The 27,934-nt window shown below is 34.8% G+C and overlaps 2 protein-coding genes and 1 pseudogene across 4 annotated transcripts; 1 reads left to right on the top strand and 2 right to left on the bottom strand.

Annotated features, from left to right (window-relative positions):
• Positions 1-1,556, bottom strand: LOC105421664 (putative serine/threonine-protein kinase PBL7; annotated as a pseudogene).
• Positions 1,557-13,367: 11,811 nt separating this feature from the next.
• Positions 13,368-18,049, top strand: LOC18447225 (zinc finger BED domain-containing protein RICESLEEPER 2). 3 transcript variants are annotated; one of them, XM_088872380.1, is made up of 5 exons: positions 13,400-13,589; positions 13,740-13,854; positions 14,814-16,701; positions 16,806-16,875; positions 17,172-18,049. In XM_088872380.1, exons 3-4 carry the CDS (start codon positions 14,838-14,840, stop codon positions 16,835-16,837), a joined length of 1,896 nt encoding a protein of 631 aa, XP_088728506.1. In that variant the 5' UTR covers positions 13,400-13,589; positions 13,740-13,854; positions 14,814-14,837; the 3' UTR covers positions 16,838-16,875; positions 17,172-18,049. The 3 variants fall into 3 exon arrangements, with proteins under 3 accessions (XP_011628141.1, XP_088728506.1, XP_020531108.1); XM_011629839.3 differs by lacking the exon at positions 13,740-13,854 and having other exon boundaries at positions 13,368-13,589; XM_020675449.2 differs by lacking the exon at positions 13,400-13,589 and having other exon boundaries at positions 13,720-13,854.
• A 3,473-nt stretch (positions 18,050-21,522) lies between these two features.
• On the bottom strand, positions 21,523-24,794 carry LOC18447224 (F-box only protein 8). The gene is made up of 2 exons (XM_006857325.2): positions 23,813-24,794; positions 21,523-21,815 (listed from the first exon to the last, which is right to left on the bottom strand). The coding sequence occupies exons 1-2, from the start codon at positions 24,792-24,794 to the stop codon at positions 21,523-21,525; spliced, it is 1,275 nt and encodes a 424-aa protein (XP_006857387.2).
• Between the last annotated feature and the right edge of the window lie 3,140 nt (positions 24,795-27,934).

The raw sequence follows: 27,934 nt of genomic DNA, 5'->3' as shown, positions 1-27,934 counted from the left end.
TTAGAAAACTGAATTTAGGCACAACACAACATCACTGATTTGGGGGCACAGGGTACTCTCTTCTTGGACACATGAAACAGCTAAGGTGACTGCTTGGTTTAGGTCACTTATGGGGTAGCTCCCTTGAAGTAATGGATCAGCCATCTCAGGAAGCCTTATTTTCTGTTTGAACATTTCTTTGGCCTGTTAAATTGGGCACGAGGAGTTGCAATGTGATCAAGAATGAAGGTAACAATGTACTGCATGTTTGTGAATGTATACGAGGTTTTTCATGTGCTTATGCCCATATGTATGTGTGTGTGAGAGAGAGAGAGGTACCCAAGAAACTAAATTTTGTTCCTCAGTTGGCCTTGTAGGATCAATTGCTCTCCGTCGAGTTATTAACTCTAATAGAACAACTCCAAAGCTATAATCTGACTTTGCAGTTCAATGACCACTGCTAGCATATTCTGGGTCGATGTAGCCGCATTCACCGTTGTCGACACATGTATTTTTTCTCCAATGGGACCAAATTTAGCAAGCCTGAAATCGAATAATCTCGGATTGCATTGTTCATCAAGTAAAATGTTCGAAGTCATCAGGTTTCTAAAAAAAACAGGTGGACTTGCTTTGTTTTGCAAATACTAGAATCCTTTAGGAACACCAGCAGCAATTTTCATTCTCATAATCCAGTCTAATGGCCTCCAATCTACTGAGATATCTGTGTAAACAACCACCATTTCAAATAATCGATATCCAACACTTAAATTTGGTAGACTTGTCTGATTTACAGAGTTATCTTACCACTAAAGAACACTTAAATATCTACTGCATAATCAAATTCAGTATATATTAACGTTCCCTCATATATCTTTTAACTTTCAAGTATATAATATAGAAGAAAACAAATATATCAAGGTATGAGGCTTAAGTTTGACAAGTAAATTCAAACTAGCATCTCTGCACAAGAAGGTGGCTATGTAAGAGAAACATAAGAAAAGCATACCAAAAAGGTGGTCCTCTAGAGAACCTGACGCCATGAATTCAAACATTAGTAGTCTGTGATCTCCATCAGCACAATATCCTATAAGATTGATTAGGTTAGGGTGATGAAGCATACTCTGCATCATGAGCTCAACAAGAAACTCAATGTTTTGATTCTTGTGAAGTTGCTTAACTGCCACAACCTGACCCCAAGGAATTTGCATTAGACTCTCACGTTTTAATCTTTTGATCAAGGGCTACAAGTTTTCATCTTTCATTTTTTTCGGGGTAGTGTTCCAATCTCCAATTACATAGAAGCATATTCTAGCCCAATTCTAATTTCTAATAGTTCCAAAACTTAAAAGGAACACATGCACATACACACACGCACATGTACACACAGGGGAGAAGGGAGGTGGGGTGTGGGAGGTGTGGATAGAGAGGGCATTCACCTGACCAGTGTTATTTAAGTGTCCCTTGTAAATTCTTCCCGGGCCACCTTTACCTAATAAATATTCCTCTCGGAAGCTATTTGTTGCCTCCTCCAATTCATGGAAACTGAATTGTTGTGAACTTATATGTGCTACTTCCATCTCTGCTCACAAGTACCGTTTGTTAATAGAAAAATATTACAAGAAACTCATCAATTTAACAAGGCACTTGATCAATCTATAAATGATACTAAATATAAAGCACAACATAGTCGCATAGACTATTATTATGTTTGACATTCCAAGGCTCTAGCAACCATCTGTTCCCACTCACTGGATGTTTGGAGATTAACCAGAGTTCGGCCCAAAGGACATCCACTCGGGAGTGGATGGTGGATGTATCTTGGAGCCTTAGACTACCATGGTCTGTTGAACTATTGTGCACATTTTTCTATTCATAATTCCAAACTATAAATATCTGAAGATGAGGTACAAAATCCATACAAATGGAACTCAGACCTGCTTAAATCAATAAACATTGTGCGAATATGACATAAAGCAGAAGATAGTGACATATGACTTGAGGATTATTTTGAGCTTCTGATATCAATTTCTCTATTTGCTAGCTTATTAGTCACTTAAGAGTTATAAAACTGATACAGGGCCAACACATTTCAAGAATTAATTAGAGCTTCAAATTTCAAATTTGTCAAACTTGTATCACATATCTCAGTATCATCAATTAAGGCAATTTCTTACTGATTGTTAATAAATATCCTGTTGATGTTAGTTTTGGAAGAACAGAGAATGTAAATACATAATGAGAAGCAAATGAGAAAATACTTCTGCTGAAAAGTTTCAGTTTTGTCTCCAACTAAATCGAGTTCAGTCATGAGTTTGTAGATTATAATTGTAAGGAAGAAACTAAATAAGAAAATGAAAATCTAGAAAATTAGTAACAATAACAATGGAAGGAACAACTACCCAAAAAATATCAATAGAAGGAACTGTTCCTTTTGACTGCAAGAAGATAATTTCCTTTTTTTGGGCTATGTTAAGAAGATATTTCATGTCATAGTGTTTTTACTATTCCTCGCAAGTCTATTTTATATGTGTATGCATTTGCCAAAAACACTCATCTCAAAAGTTTCTTGTAGTTAACTAGTAATGCCATGAAAATGGAATCAATGGTGAATCAGAGAACCAAACTGAGAATGAACTAAACACATTAATTATGTACTCAATGTAATTGCCCTTATAGAAGTCATGTAGTTTTGTGCTATGAATGGGTTCTTAGATTATCAATTTCGATATTTAATCTCGTCATATTCTAGGTGGAATTGAATCCCCAACTGATCAATCCAAATCAGTGTTAAAAAACAAGGATTTGGGTTGGCACTACTATGATCCTAAGACTGCGCAGGTCTATATAGACAAGGCCAAGTCTGTCATAGACTCCATACAACAAAGATAATAAAATTTGGTAAACCTCAGCTGGTTCCTATGTGTTTGGTTCCAGATTTGGCTGTGTGCATAACTAACACTGGTGAGTCTAAGTTGGACTCGGGAATGGGGTTGGGGCATCGGTTGTTTGGGAGGCAGATGGACCAACATGATGTCCCACCCTCCATTCGCACCGTTATCATACCAAAAAAATGGAACAAAAAAGAGTCTAAGTTAGACTCGCCGAGTATTCCAACACTGACCCAAACATAACCAAAAGTTGCATTATCGATAACGACCGACAAGTTCTTAATATTTTGTTAAATCTAGAGGACATTTGTTTCAATTATAATAAGATTGCAACATACATTCATAGTGACAAACAAAATGAAAGAGATGGACAGAGCCCAAACCATGAGGGAAACAAAATGGTTTATCTTGTGTAAATTCTAATCTAATGGACTACCAAGAACTAGTTTGTTGGGTCATCACTGTGAAGTGATTGCCAACTTTACATTGTAAATCAGAGCCTGATTTATTATGGATGTAAATCAGGCTTATTATGGATGTAAATCAGAACCTCTCTCCATTAATTTTCATGGTTCTCAACTTCTCTTTACATTGTAAACCATTTTGTTTCCCTCATGGTTCTTAACCTCTCTCCATTACATTGTAAATCAGAGCCCGACTTATTATAGATGTAAATCAGACTTATTATGGATGTAAATCAGAGCTCTGATTTACAATGTAAAGTCAGGCGCTGATTTACATTGATATCATCAACTTTACACTGATTTTACATCCATAATAAGTCTACTAAGACCAATTTTAAAATACAGCTTGGGCTCTGATTTACATCCATAATAAGTCTCTCTCTGGTTCAAATTTTAGTGGTATATACACCCCGTAGACTACGTAACTCCTCCTTGGCCATCGCCAAGCCAGTCATGCCAATCCCTAGCCCATGTACTAACGTAAAACTTTGCCAAATCATATCATGAATATTGAACCTATGAACAAAATGGCAGAACAAGATTCATATAACCGACCCCAGGGAATTGGGATCATGTGGACTGAATTATATTGATATCATCAACAAAAAGTGTGGCAATTCAAAGTCCAAACTTCCAACTAATCTCGTTACATAGAGGTAGAGTTGCCTTTATGTGTAGATGAATGACCAATAGTTCGAAGCAAAAGTTTTTTTCCATATTTCATTCTATTTTCTCAATCATGAATTTATTTTTAATTTTTTGATAAATTCTAACTTTTATAGAACATCCACATAAACATAGAATTTAAAGAGGAAACAATTGCTTATGAATTTAAAGAGGAAACAATTGCTTATGAATTTTATAAAGGTTATTTTGGTCACAAAACAATCAAAATTAAAGAAAAGGATGTGGATGAGGTTTATGAAGGTTAGGGTTTCTTTTTCTAAATAGACGAAAATTAAGGTATATTTGTGATAATTTCTATAAATTTATGACCAAAATAAAATTCCAATTATTGTTTTTAGTCCGGCTGCTAGTCTAGCACCATGAAATCAATGTGCCAGACGGCTTAACACATTTTTGTGTCGGTCCAGAATGTTTTTTTTTTTTGTCGGATCGGCACATACTCATTTTTCAATATGGTGAAAAAAAAGAAAAAAAAAATGGGTGTTGTAAACATGAGCCATATGGGGTATTTTGATTTTTTTTAAAATTACATTTTGAATTTAGGGGGTAGTTGCAAAAGAAAATGGGATTTTCATCATCATCATGATAGTCTTCTCTCAATTAATTGATGCCGACTAAAATGGGATTTTCATAGTATTTTAAAAAGTTGTTTGGGGAGGATGTTAAAAAAGTTGAGGCAAAGGGGTCTTATTAATTTCCTCTTTCTCTAAGTTACCACTAAGTCCCCAACAAGGTGAACAACTAAACCAGTGTGTTCAAAATCTCCCATCGAGTTTGGAAGAGCTCGAATTTGAAACTAAACCTCTTGAGTTGGATTAGAAATAGTAGGGGACCGCACAAAACCCCCCCATAAATTGGACTGGAACTTATTAATCCCAACAGTTCTAAGGATGGGGATTAAATACATATTTGATAAATATGTTATATATATTTATATAGAGCTTTCTATGCTTCCCCTACAGCATTGAAGTTCTATCCTCCCCCTTATCCAACCGTCCATTCTGAATGGAGGGCTAAGATTGCCTCAATCACAATGTCACGTTTCTACACTATTTTATTTTTAATTTTTTTATATAAACTATATTGATACCAAATTTTGGACGTTTATTCCTCTATTAAACTCGCACTAGCAAAAAAAAAAATATTTCAATAAAATAAAATGACCAAAATACCCCTGAAAATTTCAAGGGGTATTTTGGTCACTATATTTTATCGAAAAAATATTTTAATGTTTTTTATAGGTGCGGCCCAATGAGAAGATGGCAGTACCAAATTTCATATTCATACAATTTGTATAAAAAAAATTAAAAATAAAATACTTTAAGACGTCGGATTTAAGATCAAACAGTGAGTAGCTCTCTTGATCAAAATTAGACGGCTGGATGGTAGGGGAGGATAAAAATTCTATTCTGTAGGGGAAACATTGAAACCAGTGTTTAAAAAAACGCTGAGTCGAACCGGACTCGCCCTGTTCGACTCGGAAATCGCCATGGACGGGTCGAATCGGCGAAAAAAACGGGAATCGCCCGGTTCTAGAGAGAACCAGACGATTCTGTACAGTGACTCGCCGATTCACTGTACGGAATCGGCGAGTCCCGTACCAAACTTTTCCTCTTTTTTTTTTTTTTTTTTTTTTTGTAATCCATGATAGATTTTTTTGTAATACTTGATCGATTTTTTTGTAATCCATGATTGAATTGTTTTTTTTTTTTTTTGTAATCCATGATCAAATTTTTTGCTTTTTTTTTTTTTTTGTAACCCATGATAGAATTTTTTGTAATTCATGATCGAAATGTTTGTTTTTTTTTCTTGTAATCCATGATCAAATTTTTTGTTTTTTTTGTTTTTTTGTAACCCATGATAGAAATTTTTGTAATCCATGATCGAATGTTTTGTAATACATGATCGAAATGTTTGTTTCTTTTTTGTAATCCATGATCGAAATGTTTGTTTTTTTTTTTGTAATCCATGATCGAATTTTTTGTTTTTTGTTTTTTTTGTAACCCATGATAGAGTTTTTTGTAATCCATGATTGAATTTTTTGTAATCCATGATCGAATTGTTTTTTTCTTTTTTTGTAATCCACGATTGAATTTTTGTTTTTTTTTGTTTGTTTTTTTTTGTAATCCATGATCGAATTTTATGTAATCCATGATCGAATTTTTTGTAATCCATGATTGAATTTTTTGAAAATTTGTGATTTTTTTTTTTTAATCCATGATCGAATTTTTTTTTGTAATCCATGATAGAATTTATTGAAACTTTGTGATTTTTTTTTTTTAATCCATGATCGAATTTTTTTTTGTAATCCATGATAGAATTTTTTAAAAATTTGTGATTTTTTTTTTTAATCTATGATTGATTTTTTTTTAAATTTGTTATTATTATTTTTTAATCCATATTATTCAAAAAGAAAATGAGAGAGATGATGATTCTGAGGCCACCCTATCCCAGCCATATTATTCACATATCGAGTCCCAACAGCAACAGTGTAGGGATGAGCACGACAGTGCAGGTGAGCATGAAGGACAATCTTCGGGAATTTTAGATTGGGAATACAACAAAACACTAACACTCAGGGATTTGGGAATAGTCAGACGCCTGCTATTATCGATGATTCGTTTTTAGATCGAATCAATGAATTGTTAAACAAATTCAATCAATGGCACCAACGTGACCAAGAAGAACAATAACGTCGTCTATCATTTTATTTTTAGATCATATGTTACTAATTTTATGCTTAATTGTAGTCCATGTTTGTTGATATACTTATTCCATGATAATTCTATATTTATCCTTTTGTGTGATGTAAATTAAATGCTGAATGGCGGTTCATGCAGGGAAAGAACATATCAATATTCGCATATTCATTCAAAAACATGAAAATTCTTAATGGAGTACCCTCATTTCTTATTGAATTCCTAAAAAACAATATTTATAATGAATTTTAATAATTTTTTCGGATTTTTTTTAAGCTTTATGATGACTGATTCACCCGATTCCCGATCCGGATCGCCGATTCGCCGATCCGGATCGGTTTTTTAGAAGCCCGATCCGGGTCACCGATCCGTTTTTTAAACCATTGATTGAAACCTTTCCCATATATATATATATATATATATATATATATATATATATATATATATATATATATATATATATATATATATATATATATATATATATATATATATATATATATATATATATATATATATATATATATATATAATAAGTGCATATATAAATGTTATTACTATAAATATATATATTTAAAACAAGTTAATAAAATTCAGGTAAGGTCCCGGTCGGGGTCCACATTGATCTGGACATGGACCCGAATACTAATTGGGTCCAAGATTTAGACCCAGGCCCGACCAACCGGGTCCAAATATGTGACCCATACCCAAACTTGAGTGGGGTCTATCCCTCGGATCTCGAGCCCACAGGTCCTGATTGCCACATCTACCGTTATAGTTTCTCTTGATTATTATTGAATGCTCAACGAGGTGTGAACCACTAAACCTCAACTAGTATTTAAAAAATTGCCCATCTGATTCAGAAGAGCACAAGTTTGAAACTAAACCTCTTGAATTGGATTGGAATCGGCAGGGGACTGGACCAAACCCCCATGAAATTGGATTGAAACCTATTATTGTTCATTTGATAACATCTTGTCTTTTTTACGGACATGTACACAATACGACCATTTAGTTTTGGTACAAGGCGACCGCAACTATTGTTGACCATTAGATGTGAAATAGGGTGGTTCGGGATGTATTACTGACTAGGAACAATATCCAAAATAAAACTTCTCGAATGTTGTGGTACACTTCAATTCATTGAATATCACATCCCATGATTGAGAATGATTCTAAACTCCCTGTACTAAAAGTAAATGGTCTCATAGTATACAATCCCTATTGTTATTTTTGCTTTTTAGGATGAGATTTCTTGACAAAAAAACATGCCCTTCAGAGTCTACTTGATTCTCTCAAATCAAAATCTTATTTTTTTTATTTACTCATTATTTCATCAAATTGGTTCAAATTTGTAGTATAATCTTCCTCTTTAACGTATTTTAAACAGCCATGTTTTTTTTTATTGAAATAAACAAATCATTCTTTCAAACTTTAATCTAATGTCAAAAAGTTATTAGGCTGTGAAGCTTTAAGCTTTTGAGTTTTAACATCGAATTCTAAGGGGAGAGAGAGAAGACTAATAAGAAACCCCACTGGAATGGTAACAAATCTAAAAGGATAAACAAGTATCTTGATAGTCATGTAATCGAGAAATTAATTTTGACTTGTTGGCTTAGAAAGCATGACTGAACATCATCATCTGTAGAAACGAAATACAATCCACGAAAACAAGAAAGAAGAAACAAACACAAAAGAAAGAGACAACCAACCACAACGCAAAGATATGCGTGGTTCGACAATGTGCCTACGTCCACGGGAGATGAAAGCTTCTCTTTACTGACAATGGAGAATATGGTTACAGTAGCTCTCTTTTCCTCACGTCTCTCTGTTCTCTCTTATTACAAAGAAATCAGCGTTTTCACATCACTACAATATATAGAGTCCCTTACAAATTATCAAAATACCCATGTACAGATAAACCCATGTACGGATATATATCGAGTCTCAGATAGATGAAATAAATTATCGAATACCCTTGTACGGATATTCGAAATTTTCCTCGAGGCCTGCCGCCCCAAAACCCTTGCAGGGGCCGAGTCAACGGAGTCTACCTGTGCTGGACACTCCGCCGGGCCTCAAGCCCTTTGGGCCTTCGGCCCTCCGAAGTTGTCCTTTTGACTCTACCTTGACAGATCTATTTCTTCAAAATACAAGACATGAATCCCCAACATCATTGTCATCAAAGCCTTTTTCCAACTAATAAGGGTCGGCTACACGAATCTTGGCTTGTTTAAGAAGAATTAAATATAACTCATGAAAATTGGCTTGAGAATAGAAAAGATCTTGAGAGAGATGAAGCAACAATGGAGAGAAGCATAAAAAGGTAATGGAAAAATGGCTCTATGAAAGATTGTCTAAGATGATAGTTCACTCAAACCTAGTCAAACATTGATCGATAACTTCTAGACCTATAATGGTTTGAACTTATACTGGATTACAAGGGGCATAGTCAAGAATTTGACTTGCTGGTCTAGTCTGATCTTGATAACTATGCTCATAACTTATTAGAAGTACAAATATATCACCTAATTTTAATTTCAACTACAATTCATAAGCACCTTGGAATTCAAGTTTCACCACTTTACCCACTTCAAATATGAGTTTCTTCTAGATAATTTCCTTGGACTAAAAGCACCCATTTTCCAAAATGCTCTTATCTCTTCAAGGAGAAGGTTTTGATGGGCCAGCTGACTCATCCCTTTACATGCCTTCACCCTTCAAAATACATCTTAGAGAAAATTTTGTATCTAACAATTTTTGGGTTGACAATCTCAATAATGGTGAACACGAATGTGAACAAATAAAGTTATTTCATAGATATACTCGATCTACACTGTTTTTTAAGCTTTAAATTTTATAATTAGATATAAAAATATATTTTAAAGCTATCACAAAAATTTCCAATATTGAAACTACATTTCTCAATACTATTTGAATATGTACTTTGATTGTTTAGAGCTTGGACTTTATACAAACCGCACCCAATCATAAATAAAAAATTTCCTGCCCCTTATTCCCATTGGTAGCCCTACTTGCCACTGATGTGGCAAGAAATGTGAATGCTTTTGGTCAGAAAGAAGAATGATCAACTAAATGGCAAGAAAAAAAGGAAGCGAAAAGGAAAATGTATTTGATGAGTTGTGAAGGCCAACTTCTCTTTGGGTCTCAGTGCCAGAAGTGTTTAGGAACAGGGCATTGGATCTATGAATGTAAGAATGAACATGTGTATGTATCACGATCCTCGAAGACTAAAAAACTCAGAAACACCTAATTGAAAATGAATCTCAGTTACAAATGAACTTGACAATCTCAACAATCTCTTATGAAGGTGGTACTTGTCAAACATCAAGTTCATTTTATTTGCTCCCGACTAGGAAACTGGTTCTATGTGATGGTTTTCTTCTGATGCCAAAACACCAAAATAGTATCTTGTGAATAAATATATGGAGATGAGCAAGGAATGGACTTTAAAAGCACGATTATGTGGAATAAACCTGTGAAAATATTTACAAATATTTTGCTCTTCCCTGTTGCTCATTCATTTTGTTAGACTGTGTAGCCCATTCTACTTTGGGATGACTATCCCTTCTTTTTTTTGTAAACACTGTTCAGTCAACTGTGAATTGTAATTGTAACTCTATTATTTATTTTATTAATATAATACAATCATCTTATTTCAAAAAAGACAGTGATCAGGATATTATCTCTCCCCCCCTTACACACACATCCTTTGCTAGTAATTCTAAAAATGTAGTGATGATGTTTGGCTTCTTCAAAAATGGTTTTGCTTGAGAGTGCTGAGTAAGGTGTAGATATAAAATTATGCTAGCTGCCGGTGATGGTATCTATAACTTTCCCTAAATTCACTTTCACCCCTTTCTATAACTTCATATTATTATAAAAACCTTATTAAAATCTCACCTTCTCATCATTATATTTTTACTCCCTTAAAGGACAATAATATTGTTTCATTGGGAGTGTGAAATTGTAGGGAGAAGAAAATCAGGAACTTGACAATAAAAAATCATGTCTCGTTATTCACTCTTTATTGGATTTTACGAGTGGTTACCACATAAAAGAAATAAATGCCCTCAAATTAAAATAGAAAATAAAAAATTGGAAAATAGGTGAATATAATCAAACATTTCCACTCAAGTTGAGAATGCTGCATGAAAAGCTTATAAGTCAAACTCCAAATGTCTGCATTCAGTTGTTGCTTTGGTGAATATATATAGTATCTTGTGAGAACAAACAAATAGCATAGAAATATCTTAAGATATCACCTTTTTTTTCGATAAAATGATAATCAATCCCTGTGTTTTGTGCTAGCATTGAAGGCATATTTATAAGTAACACCATAACACTTTGGTTATCGCATGAGAGTTGAAATAGATTTTCTCATGGAAATTCCAATTTCAATAAGAAGAGCATAACCAAACAACCTCTACAACCACAATGCTCATCACCCTATATTCAGACTTAGAGCAGATTTGATGCTAATTAGTGTTTAAAAAATTATCAATCTAGCATTGCCATGGCCGATTCCCTTACATAATCGAGACTCCTCTTGTTTTTGGAGACTGACCCGCTATAGTCAACCACAAGATTCCTGCCCTGAGTATTAGGAATTGCTCGAGTTTGCAATACTCAGGCGATTCTCCAGAGTTCACTTACTTAAAACACCTTTTTTGTGTTTAAAAGCAAGCTGGATCGTTCTCCTGTTTCTTCTTTTTCAACTATTTACGCTCAGATTAGAGGTATTTTGTTCATTTTTCAGTCTTTTATTAGAACTGTGTGAAGGTTTTTTGGATTAAACCTCCAAATCAAATAAATTAGAGGTAGAAATTTTGAATTTTTTCCTCCCCATTATTTGTACCTATTTGTTTTCGACCATTTTCTGCTAGATTAGAGGCATTTTGTTTGTTTTTCAATCCTCTATCAGATTTATGTGAAGATTTTAGGATCTCAACTCCAAACCAATCGTTTAAAAAACGGATCGGTGACCCGGATCGGGCTTCCAAAAAACCGATCCGGATCGGCGAATCGGCGATCCGCATCGGGAATCCAGTGAATCGGTCAGAATAAAGTTTAAAAAAATCCGAAAAAATTATTAAAATTCATTATAAATATTGTTTTTTAGGAATTCAATAAGAAATGAGGGTACTCCATTAAGAATTTTCATGTTTTTGAATGAATATGCGAATATTGATATGTTCTTTCCCTGCATGAACCGCCATTTAGCATTTAATTTACATCACACAAAAGGATAAACATAGAATTATTATGGAATAAGTATATCAATATACATGGACTACAATAAAGCATAAAATTAGTAACATATGATTTAAAAATAAAATGATAGACGACGTTATTGTTCTTCTTGGTCACGCTGGTGCCATTGATTGAATTCGTTTAACAATTCATTTATTCGATCTAAAAACGAATCATCGATATTAGCAGGCTTCTGACTATTCCCAAATCCCTAAGTGTTAGTGTTTTGTTGTGTTTCCAATCTAAAATTTCCGAAGATTGTCCATCCTTCATGCTCACCTGCACTGTCGTACTCATCCCTACACTGTTGCTGTTGGGACTCGATATGTGAATAATATGGCTGGGATAGGGTGGCCCTAGAATCATCATCTCTCTCATTTTCTCTTTGAATAATATGGATTAAAAAAAAAAAATAACAAATTTTCAAAAAAATCGATCATGGATTAAAAAAACAAATCACAAATTTTCAAAAAATTCTATCATGGATTACAAAAAAAAATTCGATCATGGATTAAAAAAAAAATCACAAATTTTCAAAAAATTCTATCATGGATTACAAAAAAAAATTCGATCATGGATTAAAAAAAAAAAATCACAAATTTTCAAAAAATTCAATCATGGATTACAAAAAAATTTATCATGGATTACATAAAATTCGATCATGGATTACATAAAATTCAATCATGGATTACAAAAAAAACAAACAAAAAAAAACCAAAAATTCAATCGTGGATTACAAAAAAAGAAAAAAACAATTCGATCATGGATTACAAAAAATTCAATCATGGATTACAAAAAACTCTATCATGGGTTACAAAAAAAACAAAAAACAAAAAATTCGATCATGGATTACAAAATAATTCATTTATTTATTTATTTACAAATGCATAATAGTGATGAGTATGACCTATCAACATCTAAATTTTGAGCTTAATCGGATGTATAGAAAAATATTAAAAATGAAAACAAAATTTATGCTCTAAAAATTTGAGATCTAGAATCCAATAACATTTATTGCTAGAGCTTTATAATCTAGTAACATCTATTACCGGACCGCCCTTTGCAACGGCCAGATTGCCTTTTGCAACGGTTGGACTGCATTTTACACATAGTTGGAGCCTTACTACCGGACCGCACCTTTACACAGTGCCGGAGCCCACTAGAAAGTGCCGCAACCCACTAGAAGAGAGAAGTGTGTGTAAGGTAAAAATAATGAAAGGTAATTTAGATATCTTTTTATTTTTTATTTTGTAGGAGGGTTATTTGCATGAAAAATATTTTTGAGGGAATATGGGAGAGGTTGCATACAAATATTGTCTTCGCTTTTTTTTTTAATTTTCCCAAAAAATAAATTACTCATACGCCCTCCCGCAACTTGAATAAAAGATCCAAATTCTGAAACACCCAAGAGTTGAACCCCTCGAGCGCCCCTCTTGACTCTTTGCTCTGAGAAAGGAAAGAAAATAGTGAACCCTAGCCCTAGAACAACAGTTCAAGCCACACACTCTCTCTCTTCACCTGCTCAAGCTCGAGGCTTCTGAGGACTCATTCTGATCCGAAAAATCTCCCTGTTCCATTTTCAGAGAGAATCAGAAGAGGTTACCTTCTAGCGTCACTCAAGTTTCAATCTCTCTATTTTTCTCTTCTCTAACCTCTTTTTTTCGTAATTTCTTCTATCTTTTATATACAAGCTCTAATTTATCCATTCAATGGAACTTCTAATTTTCTTTGCCCCTTTTTTGCCCTAGTTTCCCCATTCAAGGAGACCCTGATTTCTTCATTCAGTGAAACCCATAGTTGTATTCAATAAGACTTTAATTATATCCTTGAAATTTCGGTGGAGTTATTTTTTGGGAATATTGGGTAAGATTTTTCATGACATTGATGGCAATTATACTTTTTTTTTCTTTATTTTTCCCACTTACTTTCCTTGTACTTGTCACGAATGGAAGTAGTTGTGTTTTATTTAAATTTCTTTTTTCTTGTTTGTGGAATTGTTACAGCTTACCCTTTTTCATGCTTTTCTTTTCTCTTTAAATAAAAATTATTGGATTTTTTTTTTTTGTATTGGTCATTTTTTGTAATATGTTTTGGTTTTTTGATCGCTCAATTTATGAGGTGAGCCGGTGTAAGAAAACAAGGAGTTAGGTTGGGACTTGCCAGGGTCCCAAGCCGGAGTCAGGTCTGACAGACTCAGCGACAGAGATGCAGCCAAGTCCGAATAAAATAAAAATTAAATATTGGGAACTGGACAGACTTGGGTGATTTCCATATGTTTCGTTCTCCCTGACTTTTTTCCAACACCAGGATGAAATCACATTTGGTTGTTTCCAATGTTTTTATGTATTTCTTTGGGCTAGATCTACGTGATCATTGTTTTCAGTAATTATATTGAATTTAGTTGCTGTGAGTATTCATACTTGATTCTCTTAGTTTAGTACTTATATGATCATTTCGGTGGTGTTTCTATATTTCTGTATATGATATTGCAGTGGTATTTTCAATATATATATATAATTATGTTTTTTAGTAACTGAATTGAATTTTGGTTCTGTGAAGAATGCTTCGTAATTCTTGTAGTATTTAGTATTATGTTTTTACTATTGTGATATTTTTAGTGTTTCCTTATGTGAAATTTTGTGGTGTTCCTGGCATTTATGTGATCATTGTTTCAGTAAATGTATCACATAATTAAGTTTTTGTGAGTAATTCTATTAATTATCTTGGATAAAGGCTATAAATGCTGATTTTAGAATGTGATCCCCTTCATAAAGAAAGCTTTTATTTTTCATTCATTTGTTTCATTTTTGTTTTCTTGGCAGGAGCATTATATTGCCTCAATAAAGATGTCACATCCTTTGCCTTCTAAACGAAAAACAATATCGTCTGTGTGGGATGAATTTGAAAAGGTTAGATCAGAAGATGGTAGTGTTAAAGCAGCTTGTAAACATTGTCACAGAAACTTAGTTGGATCTAGTGCACATGGGACAAGTCATTTAAAGAGACATTTAGGAAGATGTGCTAAGCGAGTGCATATAGGTTCAGGGCAACAACTAGTAGTAACATGTATAAAGAAAGGGGAAGCTAGCTCGGTGAATTTTAAATTTGATCAGGGGCGAAGTCGATATGATCTTGCAAAAATGATTCTCTTACATGAGTACCCTTCTTCAATGGTAGAACACACTACTTTTAGAACTTTTGTAAGAAATCTTCAACCTTTATTTAGTATGGTTTCCCCAAGTACCATAGAATCTGACATTATTGAAATTTACAAGAAAGAGAAAAAGAAATTGTATGAGGAGTTAGAAAAAATTCCTAGTCGCATCAGCCTCTCTGCTAACATATGGTCTTCATGTCAGAATCTAGAGTACTTATGCTTGATCGCCCATTATATAGATGATGCTTGGGTATTGCAAAAACAGATCCTAAGTTTTGTAAATTTACCATCTCGTACCGGAGGTGCCATTGCTGAAGTGCTCTTGGATTTGTTATCGCAGTGGAACGTTGACAAAAAATTGTTTAGTATAACCTTAAACAGTGCTTCCTATAATGATGTAGCTGCATCATCCCTTAGAAGTCGATTATCTCGAAATTCATCACTACCACTTGAAGGTAAGATATTCCATTTGTGTTGCTGCTCTCATGTTGTGAACCTTATGGTGCAAGATGGATTAGAGGTTATACAAGAGGTGCTTCAAAAAATTCGTGAGAGCATCAAATATGTCAAGACATCACATGTGAGGCAAGAACGATTCAATGAGATAATCAACCAACTTGGAATTCAAAGTAAACAAAATATATTTCTTGATGTTCCAACTCGGTGGAACTCGACTTATCATATGTTAGATGTTACTTTAGAATTGAGAGAAGCATTTTCTTGCTTTGCTCAATGTGATTCCATGTGTAACATGGTGCCATCTGAGGATGAATGGGAAAGAGTGAAAGAAATTTGTGATTGCTTGAAACTTTTTTACGATATTACAAATACATTTTTGGGGAGTAAATATCCAACAGCAAATCTTTATTTTCCTGAGGTATATCAAATGCATTTGAGGTTAGTGGAATGGAGCATGAGTTTAAATAAGCATATTAGTTCCATGGCGATCAAGATGAAAGAGAAGTTTGATAAGTACTGGAAAATATCCAATTTGGTTTTAGCTATTGCAGTTGTGATTGATCCTCGTTTCAAACTAAAGTTTGTAGAATATTCATACTCCCAGATATATGGCAATGATGCTGAGCACCATATTAGGATGGTTCGTCAAGGTGTTTATGATCTCTGCAACGAGTATGAATCTAAGGAACCATTGGCTTCCAATAGCGAGAGTAGTTTGGCTGTTAGTGCATCAACTTCTAGTGGTGGTGTTGACACCCATGGTAAGTTGTGGGCGATGGAATTTGAAAAATTCGTACGAGAGAGTTCTAGCAACCAAGCCCGAAAGTCAGAATTGGACCGTTATTTGGAAGAACCCATCTTCCCACGAAATCTAGATTTCAACATTCGGAACTGGTGGCAACTGAATGCACCAAGATTTCCCACCCTCTCTAAGATGGCTCGTGATATTTTGGGGATTCCAGTTTCCACTGTTACATCAGATTCAACATTTGACATAGGGGGACAAGTTCTTGATCAGTATCGTAGCTCTTTGCTTCCAGAGACTATACAAGCCTTGATGTGTGCGCAGGACTGGCTTTGGAATGAATTAAAAGGTAAAAAATATCAAATTTAAATGGCTACTGTTTGTTTCATTAATTCATTCTTGTAGACTGTAAGTTGTTGCAACTTAATCATTACAATTTTATTTGCATTTCAGGTGGGAAATCATCTTCTATTGTTGCATGGTAACCTCGTCTTCGTAAGTTCATCGTCGTGGTCTCTAGGAGGTAAAAACTTCAAATTTAAATGGTTGTTGGTTCTTTATTTTATTCTTCTGACTTGAATTTTTTTGCAATTTACTTATTACAATTTTATTGGCAATTCTTGTAGTGCATTACCTTGTCTTGGTAATCCCATACTTGTGGTCTTTGGTAATGGCATTGCTTGCTTCCTATTAAAATCCAGAGCTGTCTTTTCTTTTACAATTGGGAACCTATAACCAACAAAGGAAGTCATCCCATTACCAAAACATGACTTTGAATCTTATGATTTAAGGTTCCATTATGTTTGTGAATTTTCGCAGTTCTGTGCCGCCCAACTGCTACTTTCAACTCTTTGATTCATCAGTTGGGAGATTGATGTTGATAAACGACTGGCCCCTAGTTCCATCTCGGGTATCGGGTGTTTTTTGCATCAATCACTCATGGTATTACCTCTCTCAAGACTTTAAGAAGCTCTTTCTTTTATGACGTGGGGAGTGAAGAATGAAGTTGGCTTCAAACTCCAATGAAGCTTTCAGGGATTTCCAAAAGGTTCCCTGTTATCCAAGATGGGTTGGTTGACTTGCGTTCGTGGTGGTAGTTCATGATTTACGAGCTCATGTTTGGGTTTGAAATAAGGAGAAGGGATGGCAGGAACTGGTTAATGTGGATTTAAACTAATTTGCAATCAACCAATATTGGATAAATCCACTTCTCTTGGTTGATGAGATGCTCCTCATGGATACCGGGGATGGCAGGAACTGGTTAATGTGGATGTGAAGCAATTTGGGATCAACCTAACTTGGATAAATCCACTTCTCTTGGTTGATGAGATTCTCCTCATGGATGCTTGGCGAAAGTACATTGCATGTTATATAAAGAGTATTGAGTCAGATGTCTGAAACAAACTTTTTTGCAACCAATCCTGTTAAATGAAAATTTTGGGAGGTGGAGTTGGACAGCAGGTTGATAATCTCAAGTACATGAAATATTCATTTGTAAGCGTGATTATTTTTCGTTTCTTTTTCATTTTTCTTCTTCCCTCTAGTGGTTTTTATTTTGGATTCTCCACTTGGAATTTGTTGTTGCTATGTTACTTCAGGAATTTTTTATTTGTAACATGAACTAGATGACTACTATCAAAACTTTTTAAGTGCGGCCTACGTCGCTGTGACTGGGGTAGCAACCTTATTTTCTTTTACACAGAGCTGTCCTAGTTTTACTTGTTTGGCATATAGTTCTGGTATATGCATGAGGGCATTGAATTGTTAATATTCATTGACTTGTTATGTTTTTCTTTTATGATTAGCATTGACTGACTAGTTTTTTATGCACTAAAGGATGTCCATTAATTGTTTTTTCCACAAATTAACCATGTTTCATTTCTGTGTGAGTGTATGACAGGAAACAAATCGATCATTATTTTACATTTTGATACTATGAATTGTTCATATTATGTACTTCATAACAATTATCGATCATTATTTTATATTTTGATACTATGAATTGTTCATATTATGTACTTGATAACTATATGATTGTTATATTTGAAATGTGTGATTTTCCAAAACCTTCTCTTGATATGTTGGTCTTGTTCATCTAAGTAGTGATATGTTTGTATGAATCTAAATACACTTCTTGTTTGAATGTGTTGCCACTACATCTTTATATTCTTGAGTATTGCATTTATATCAAGCAAAAGAAAAGCGATTAAATTTTTAAAAAGAAAAGCGATTAAATTTTTAATGGACCTTTTTTTTTATATATATATTCTCTCATTTTAAGAATTGAATTTTTCTCATTGGGTAAAACAAAAACCGGTTTATTGTTTTTATACTCCAATCATTTGCAAGATGGAGTTTTATTAATTAAACTAATCCACTCTGTAAGTCTCGGTTACGGCCTCCAATGCCATAAACCTGTCTAGTGTAAGTTTTCTCCAGAGATGAGCTAGATAGGGGCATGGTGCATTTTGCTTATCAATTTTACCTCTTTCATTTCTAACCTCTCTCTCTCTCATGAATTGGAATTCTGTTCTATTCATCCATTAACTACCTCTAGATCCTTTTACTTGGCTATGCTATAAACCTATAAAATCCTAACCCTGTGAATAGGGCGGCAATGGACCCCGACCCTGGACGTGAGGGGTAGACCCGATCCGAGAACACGTGGATGCACATGCGTGTGCACACGCACATATGCAATATGTAATCCAAGGATATCTTAATTGGACTTGGAGAAGTGCATGAGATGTTAACATAAAGTGTGTTTCTTTGAGATCATTCTGCTTCAAGTTGGGAATTACATTATTTGTTTCCTTCCTCAATCAACGGACCGTATTTAGGAAACTATAAAGCACTAAAGAGTAAGGTTTTCGCTTAGCCTTGAGATAATCGAAGTTCAGAGGGGGGTGCCGATGATGGGAAAGGTTTCTATGCTTCCCCTACAGCATAACTCATTGTTAGATTTTCGATCCGATGTATCAAAGTATTTTATTTTTAGTTTTTTTTTTTATACAAATTGTAGGAATATGAAATTTGGTACATGCTATTTTCTCATTGGGGCACACCTATAAAAAGTATTAAAATTAAGTTTTTGATAAAATATAATGACCAAAATACCCCTTGAAACTTTCAGGGGTATTTTAATCGTTTTATTTTATTGAAAATATTTGTTTTATATTTTTCGCTAGTGCGAGTTTAATAAAGGAATGGACGTCCAAAATTTGGTGTCAAAATAGTTTATAGAAAAAAAAATTAAAAATAAAATAATGTAGAGACATGATATTGTGATTGGAGCAATCTTAGCCTTCTATTCAGAATGGACGGTTGGATGAAGGGGAGGATATAATTTTTATGCTTTAAGGGAAGAATATAAAGCTTGCCCATTACTGATTAGGAGATTATTACTTATTAGGCGGTCTCCGTAAACATTGAAGAGTTACTTGGATCTTTAGAAAATATTTTCCAAAAAAATTTGTTCTTATATTTTGCGAAAAGTATTTCCTGTGAAATGGATTCCTCCTGTTTGGATAATATCTGGATGCAACTTGAAGGATACATTTCTATTGTTCGGATCATTTGGAAGAAAGTGGTAAGTAATCTATCAAAAAAGGAGTTGGTTCCATAACTTAAGATTTAAATTCAAAATCTATAAAAGAAATCCGAATCACAAATTAAAACTAAATATTTGAGAATTCAATCTGCTGAACTAAATTATGTGGTATCAATTTTCTACAATTCAATGGGACATGGTGTTTTTTTCTTCATATTAGAAGACTTCCAGAGGCTCTCTCTTGTCAAATTCATATCCATAAAGCGGTCATATACCAAAAATAAAGCCCAAAAGAGAGAGATACAAGAGGGCGAATACCAGAATCAGGTGCTTTCATGAGAAAGAGAATTGAATTATGCAGAGCCAAGAAGAGGCGACCAACTATAAATTGTGCATCATCTCTCTCTTGAGGCCCATGTATTTCCCGGACAATTAGTGGTTTACAATACTAAAAACTTCCACAGTAACATGGTGAGGGCAGCTGGTTTGAGCTTAGAATGATTGCGAATGATGCAACCATAGCTAGAGCCCTCTGTAAAACCTGAGAATTTGCAATGAAAACAAGAGGTCTATGTGTTGTCTCCCTTTCTTTAGTAGTAAAAGACCCACCTTTATGAACACACAAATTCATGAGAGCGAATTGCTCTTCTCCATTACCGAAAAGAGAGAAAAAATCTTACCCTTGTTGGTCTCTGCTATGCTTCCATTGTTGTCTTCCTAAACCCTATCTAGGGTTTTGACAATGGTTTTAAAGTGAAAAGATCAAAAACCCTAACTTTTGTTGAGAGAGAGAGTGTGTGTTTTTGTGTGCGGTAGAGAGATAGGAGCAAAGGAAGAAGAATGCTTGTGTTGATGAGAGAGAGAGTAGTTTTTGGGTTTGGGCGAAGGTTGGCAAATGGTGAAGGAGAGAGATATCTGGGGCAGTAGGGTTGCAGAGAATATCTGGTTCGTGGGAAGTGAGTGGGTTGGCAGGAAGGAGAGAATACGACTTGTTCATTGCTCACGCCATGTCAGGCGCATTCTGATTTCTAATTTCAGCTCCGTCGGGGAAATGTGAAGAGAAAACAATTTTTTAGCTGAAGCCTGGAGTACAGATTTCTTCATTTTTGGCTTGAAATGGGGAAACGATTTTTAGGCCAAAACATTTTTCCATGCCAAAATTTAGATCCAAACACTGGAAACCAGTAATTTCCATAGAAATACATTACAGGAAATACTTTTTCAGGGATCCAAATGATCCCTCAAGAGACGGAAAAAAAAGGTCCATAGTGGTTAGTTACTGATTTTTTTTCTATTGTGAACATAATGATCTAGAGCATCAGAATTTCCATTTTCGTCATAATTTGTTTCATTAAAGTTTGATATATGGCTTTGTTCTGTTGTACATTATATTGGTTGATTTCCTTGGTTTCTGTGACTCGGATTTGATAGTTGTATAGATACTATAGAAAGATGAGTAAAGGAGATTTCAAGTGCCCACAGTGATTAGTACCTGGGGCTTTTAGGTTTCTTTAAATAATTTAGTTGGTGTCATGCATTTGAACATGAAATTGAGTCACCAAAATGATATATGTGGCCAAGCTCATGGAGGATCCCTGTTTCAAACTTCAAAGACAGGTTTTAGCCATTGTAGTTTTCTCCAGAACCCTCCTTGGGGCAAGAGAGGAATTCATTAGGGGTTGTGGATTGGACCTGGCTTTGGACTGAGACCGTGAGGCTGCCGGAGAATAGAGCGAATTTTTGAGCAAGAAAGAGAAGGGGTGGGCTGTGAAGTGAGAGGGGTTCGGTAGGAAAGGGCAAGGGGCTATGAGGGTGGTGAATGAAATGAGGGGGAAAGGGCCCTGTGACGTCCAAATTCATGAATGCTATGGATGTAATCTCTCCCCTGCCCCCCTCTTTCAACCTTTCAGTACCTGTTCAAAAGAGAGAATGAACAGGAACAAGAGGTGCAGTTCGCAACATGTTCAAGGATTGTGTCTAAATTTTTTCAGAGGTGTAAAGGTTAAGGTGAATGACACTCTTCCACTTTCCAATTTCTTAATAAACTGTATGTAATTTGTTTTTGGACCCTCTTGTGCTGGTGTTACTTCTAAATCTACTTCAGTAATCAGTTTCCTATGCATGTTGTATACGGTTTCTTTTGAAACCTTCCCTATTCTTCTCTGTTTTCGGAAGGGGATCTATGTTAAAGAGTCATTAGATTCAAAGAAAGAGTTAACTCTGTTAAGAATCTCTCACTTTTTTGAGAGAGTACAAGAGATCCGTTTTCCTCGATCATGGACTAAGCGTGCATTCTTGTTTCTTCTTTTTTTAACAGTACTAAGCCTGCGTTCTTTTGGTTGAGAGAGAGAGATTGGTCTCACTCCGCAACATCGTCAAAGCCTTTTTTCCAACTAATTGGGGTTGGCTATTTCCATGTGGAGATCAAAGCTGTGTAAATCCTAAGGACCATTGTTGTTCTTTTCTCAATTTTCTGGGAGTCCTCTCTCTCTCTGCAGTCCAAACTTCTCTCTCCTACCATTGCTCTGTTCATAGCAAATTCGAGTTATGCATAACTTTTCGAGTTACCCCATTGCATGAAAATTGAAGATATTGACAAATACTCTCATGAATCCTCTCTATGATATTTCGCACCTCAATTAATTGGCATGATGCCAGTTCCTTTGTAAACTTTTGATTCATCTATTTGAAGCTGGATCTTATGTAGAAGTCCGATGGAAATTACAGTAAACATAGAACAGATATTAGCTTGCATTGGCACTTCTTGCAATGGAATTTCTTCTAATTGGGCACTTTGCATGGAGAGAGAGAGAGAGAGAGAGAGAAGTATTTCTACTCAAAGCAGCTTGTAGGGGCTACAATCCAAGGGTTAATGCTTCATCTATCATCATCCTCAGAGCCTTTTCCAACTATTTGAAAAAGGTTAATAATTGAATAATATAATAAATAATGCAAGATATGTACAAAACAACTAACACAGTAATATTATATTTAATATAATATATTTAAATAATTGGATACAATTATTTGTCACCTAAACAAGCCTATAGTCTGAAATTTATATGTTGTTTACTCCATAGAATTGAACCTTACGAGTATTTTAAGACCTCAAAATTTTGAAATGTAACCTCCTCGAACTAGTTACAAGCTTAAAAACAAAAAACAAAAAGGAATCATACATATGTCTCATCATCAACATCTAAGCCTTGTCCCAATTAATGGCTGCACGAATCATGTTTCACCATCATAGGTTCAGGATTCATGAAAAAATATGGCAAAGTTTTATGCTGGATGACTACTTGACACAACCCTCCTCTTTTATCCGGTTTGGGACCGGTATAACGGGTTTGGGTCCAGCTATGGCAGACTTAAATCATACACATGCCCTAAAATAAAATAAAATAAAATTCAACAGATACCATCCAATATTTAGATGGTCGGATCCAAGTGATTAAGAACTTAAAATCTAAATCATCTGAATGAATTTTTTTTTTAAATAATCGTATGCTCATTCTTCTAAAGTGGACACCAAGATTTCAAATTGAGAAATCCTTTCAAATAGCCCTTGTAGTAGGTCATACATTCTCTTTATTTGAACCCCAATTCCCATTGTATACTTATCTTAGTAGCAGCTACAGCAAATCCAGTTACAACCTTACATATGTACTACCAACATAAAGAAGGAAAAATAGGAAAAAGTTTGTATATGGGCCAAGTTACTTAATATACTTTATGAAAGGAAAACTCTAACAACTACATCACCTACTTTTATGACTTTAGCAACCAATTCCACCTTTCTTTCTACATCTTAATTTTCACCTTAACTTCAACCTTTTATAACTTGCTCCAAACTTGCAAGTTAGCAGGGTGGGGCAATAAGTATAAAAGTCACCAACCCATTCAAGAGGACCTGCAAATGTTTCCATCTGGTTACTGTTTGTATCATATGCCATGAACTTTCCTCTAGAGCGCAGTAAGAAAGTATCACCAATCCAAAGTGTGGGATAAACAAAAGCATATCTCAAACCAAATTCCTTCAAATCAGCTCTCACCTGCTCTACCCAGGTTCTCTCTTCATCTAAAACCCAAATGTGAGCTTCCTTTTCTTTGGTAACCAGCATAATGCAAAGCTTACCTTCTCTATCTTGGATTCTGATGTCTCCCATTATAGGCCTCATTGGTGTGGGGATTTTCTGCCATTTCTCCTTCTTCATGTCAAAAGCCACCACAGAATTCCAATCTGAAGAAAATCCATAGCAAGTGGTGCCAATAGACAGTAACATTGAATTGACACCAGGATGAAATGGTGGTTTCGCTCTAGTTCTCTTCCATTCTCCGGTGATCGAATCGAATATTTGGACTGCCCTGAAATTGGAGAGCGAGTGTTGGTTTCGGAAACATCTGGAGTTCACCAAGAGCAAGAGATCGCGCATTCTGGGGTTGAAGTGGAATGCGAAATTGATCACATCAAATTCAAACTCAGGTAGTGGGATGAATTCCCTCTGGATGAGAGGGTTCCCGATTTCAAATGAGCATGACTTTCTCCATGACATCTTTGTTCGAATTAGACAGCATACCATGCCATTGCTGCAGGCTACTTGATCTAAGCCTTTATTATGAAACAGTGTTTTTTGGGAGGATGGAGGATTGTTGAGCTCAAAATCATTGGCATAAAGCAAGTGCCTCTCATTGCAGTTCTCTCCAAGGAAGACATAGAGAGGCTGTGTTTCTAAGGAAGGGGAAATAGAGAAGATTCTCATAAAGTTGTAACAGGAGAGAAACTGTTCCCATGTTTTCGACACAGCCTTGAATCTGTGTATGGTCTCCAAGGGCAATGCTTTGAGGATATCCACCATTATATCATCAGGTAACATACAGGTAAGAGAACCCATTTCTCCCCTTCTTTCCCTCTCAAAAGAGCAGCAAACACGAGAGATTCCCAATGTAGGGAGCCTAGAAAACCAGTCTCTCTCTCTCTCTCTTGTATGGAGCCTTTAAAGCAACTTCCATCCTTCTCTACCAGAGACTAAAATTGGAAATATTCCTGCTATTCCTGGCACATGGCAATGGTATCCTATGTTAGTGATATATTTGTCGTTAGAAGAGAGTTTTGGGGGGTGTATGACACTTGGGTATTCTAGTCTGCAGGCTCTGCCCTAAATACATTGAATTTATTACATTCAGAGAAGCATTCATGAGGATAAGGTAGAATTATACGTATTATTACATACAGCAAAAGCTTGAGTTCAGAAAGTAATCCCCTCTAAGTTGTTGCCAAGTGATTATTTTTGGAAATAAAAGTTTTGGGCTAAATTGTACATTGGTCCCACAGAAAAAGAACATAAAGGGATTCCGGCCCCGGAATACACGGGGAAACACTTGGATCAATTGCCTTCGGCTTGTGGATTCCTGATTCAGAGGTAGGCGGGTGTATCATCCCTAACTCTCAAATCATCTTTATTCAAACAAAGTGCGACACGAGTGATCTCAAACTCTCAAATCATCTTTATTCATGTTTAAGATCAACTAAGTATGTGTAAGATCATTTTTTGGCATAGCTAGAACCATAAAGTCCCAAAACATAAATAGACAAACACCCTATAAATAATATAGCATGGCCTTATTAAAAATGTAAAATTTTGTTTAATTTATTATTGCTATTTATTATGTTTATTTATTTATTAAGAATTCTTCCAGGGAACCTCAAGTACTTTGATTTTCTCTGAAATATCTCATCATGCTTGAAATTTGATGAAGGTTTATTGTCACGCCCCAAGAATTTACAATACTGATATTCCTGAGATGTGACAGTCAAAACATATATACATCTCTTAATAGGATAAATTTACAGTGGCAAATTCTTACAAAGTAACAAAAGAAAGTTTAAACACAACTACAATATCTTTCAGAGTTGATCCTGACGAGCACGCAAAATGAAACCGCAGTTATCCTGAAAAAATGTTTATCATAATTTGATGAGTTTGGCTACTCAGTAAGTGATCATCATAATCCTAAAAATAATCATGGATGAAAGATATCAATATTTTCAAAAAGGAGATCTATTAACAGAAATGCATTAACAGTTTCACCTTAAAAAATGCATAATTAGGTATAATTCGAATAATTGAAATGTGTATAACATTTTTACGGTAGTGCATAATTTAAAATATTTCACAAAATACCCTATTGGCATCCCAAGTAGGTCATCTATATACCCCATCAGCGTCCTGATAGGTCCACTTAATCCCTATCGGCGTCTCAGATAGGTCCACTTAATCCCTGCAGATCCACTTATACCTCACCGGCGTACCGGATGAGTCCACTTAATCCCTACCGGCGTACCAGATAGATCTACTTATACCTCACCGGCGAACCGGATGAGTCCACTTGCATACTTAAAGTATTTCTAAATCTCTTTAAACATTCAAAAGCAGCAATATCATGTACTCAACATATCACTTAAATTATTAATATGAATTTCACTAAAACCATTAATAACAATCACTTTCAATAACATTTCAAAATAACCAATCAAATATTTTGGGCTCAAATTTAGAAAGGTATCAGTTCGTAAAGACATTTAGGCATAATTGTCAATCTAATATGTATAGAAAAACTCTTATAAAAATTCAAGAATACAGAATTATCACAATTTATGGGATGTCAATTCACAAATAAACATTTCACAGACGATGCTATAATCAATTGCAAAAATATTAGTTTTCAAACAATAAGGCAATCATTTGCATATAAAATTTACAATGTCTAAATATTCAAAAAACAGTAGAAAGAAATCTCACAATTTTACTAAAAGCGGAAATATCACATTTATTCCTAATAATTTACAGCATTTAGAATATTTTACAATAAATAAAATATCACAATTTTTACTAAAAAGATTATCCTTCGAGACAATGAGATCGCTTACTTTTGATGACCATGGATCTTCAAAGGTAGTATGCTCCATGGGACACCACAGGGTAATCCTACTAAGCTCATTATAGGGCCGTTCCTCCCATTCTCTCTCGCTCTCTTATTCTTATTTAGACTCTCCTCTATGCTCAACTTGTGGGTTAACTGAATGCGTAGATAGGAGGAGATATAGAGAGAGATAACGGGAGAGGTGGTGTATGAAAGGAGAGAGAGAAGAAAAAGGCATTCGTGAAGTGTCACGCCCCATGGTTGTTGAGTTGCACCAAAACCAACTTTCCATCTAAAATTTTAAAACAATTGATGGCGGACCTAAGGTCCACCCAAATACAATTGCACCATCCAAAACTTTTGTTATTATTGAAACATTTTTATAAAAAGTTAATGCTCCTATTATTTGGCATCCTCAAGACAAAAAATGTGAAGTTATCGGCCAATGAATATTGGGCATAATACTAATCATTATGAGAGAATACTAATTATTTTCGACATAATGAACTATCACTTCAAATTTATTTATTTCCAGTAAGTATTTTATTTTTTTATTTTATTTTATTTTATTTCTATTAACACCACTAATATATATATATATATATTTATTTATTTATTTATTTGAAAGTTTAGGATTGTTACATTCTTCCCCTTTTAAAGATATTTAGTCCTCTAAATTTGTGTACCTGATTACTGAAAAAGAAAAGGGATATTTTTCTCTGATATCGTCTTCTCGTTCCCAAGTCGATTCCTCTCTTGAATGGTACTGCTATAACATACGGACCAAAGGAATCTCCTTGTTGCGCAACACTTGTACTCTTCTATCCAGTATCAAAATTGGCTGCTCAATGAAGGATAAGTCCTTCCTGATCGGTAAAGGTTCATATTTCAAGATATGGGATGGGTTAGGCTGATATTTTCGTAGTGATGATACATGGAAGGCATTATGGACATTTGCCAATTCGGGTGGTAAGGCAAGTCTATAAGCGACACCTTCGACTTTTTTCAGGATTTCAAATGGTCCGATGTAACATGGGCTCAGCTTTCCTTTCTTGCCGAATCTCATAATGCCTTCTATTGGTAAGATCTTTAGGAAAACTCGATCACCTTC

The sequence above is a fragment of the Amborella trichopoda genome, chromosome 7 (assembly GCF_054954075.1).
Source record: "Amborella trichopoda isolate Santa Cruz 75 chromosome 7, AtrichopodaSantaCruz75HAP2 v2.0, whole genome shotgun sequence".
NCBI classification, from domain to species: Eukaryota; Viridiplantae; Streptophyta; class Magnoliopsida; order Amborellales; family Amborellaceae; genus Amborella; species Amborella trichopoda.
This window is presented reverse-complemented; position numbering and strand designations above follow the sequence as displayed.

Coding starts and splice junctions, on each gene's coding strand:
- LOC18447224 (XM_006857325.2), bottom strand. CDS start 24,794: ATGGGTTCTCTTACCTGTATGTTACCTGATGATATAATGGTGGATATC. Junction 21,816..23,812: donor CCAGATGGAAACATTTGCAG/GTCCTCTTGAAT, acceptor TCTTTTGAACAG/GTACTGAAAGGTTGAAAGAG.
- LOC18447225 (XM_011629839.3), top strand. CDS start 14,838: ATGTCACATCCTTTGCCTTCTAAACGAAAAACAATATCGTCTGTGTGG. Junction 16,702..16,805: donor GCTTTGGAATGAATTAAAAG/GTAAAAAATATC, acceptor TTTGCATTTCAG/GTGGGAAATCATCTTCTATT.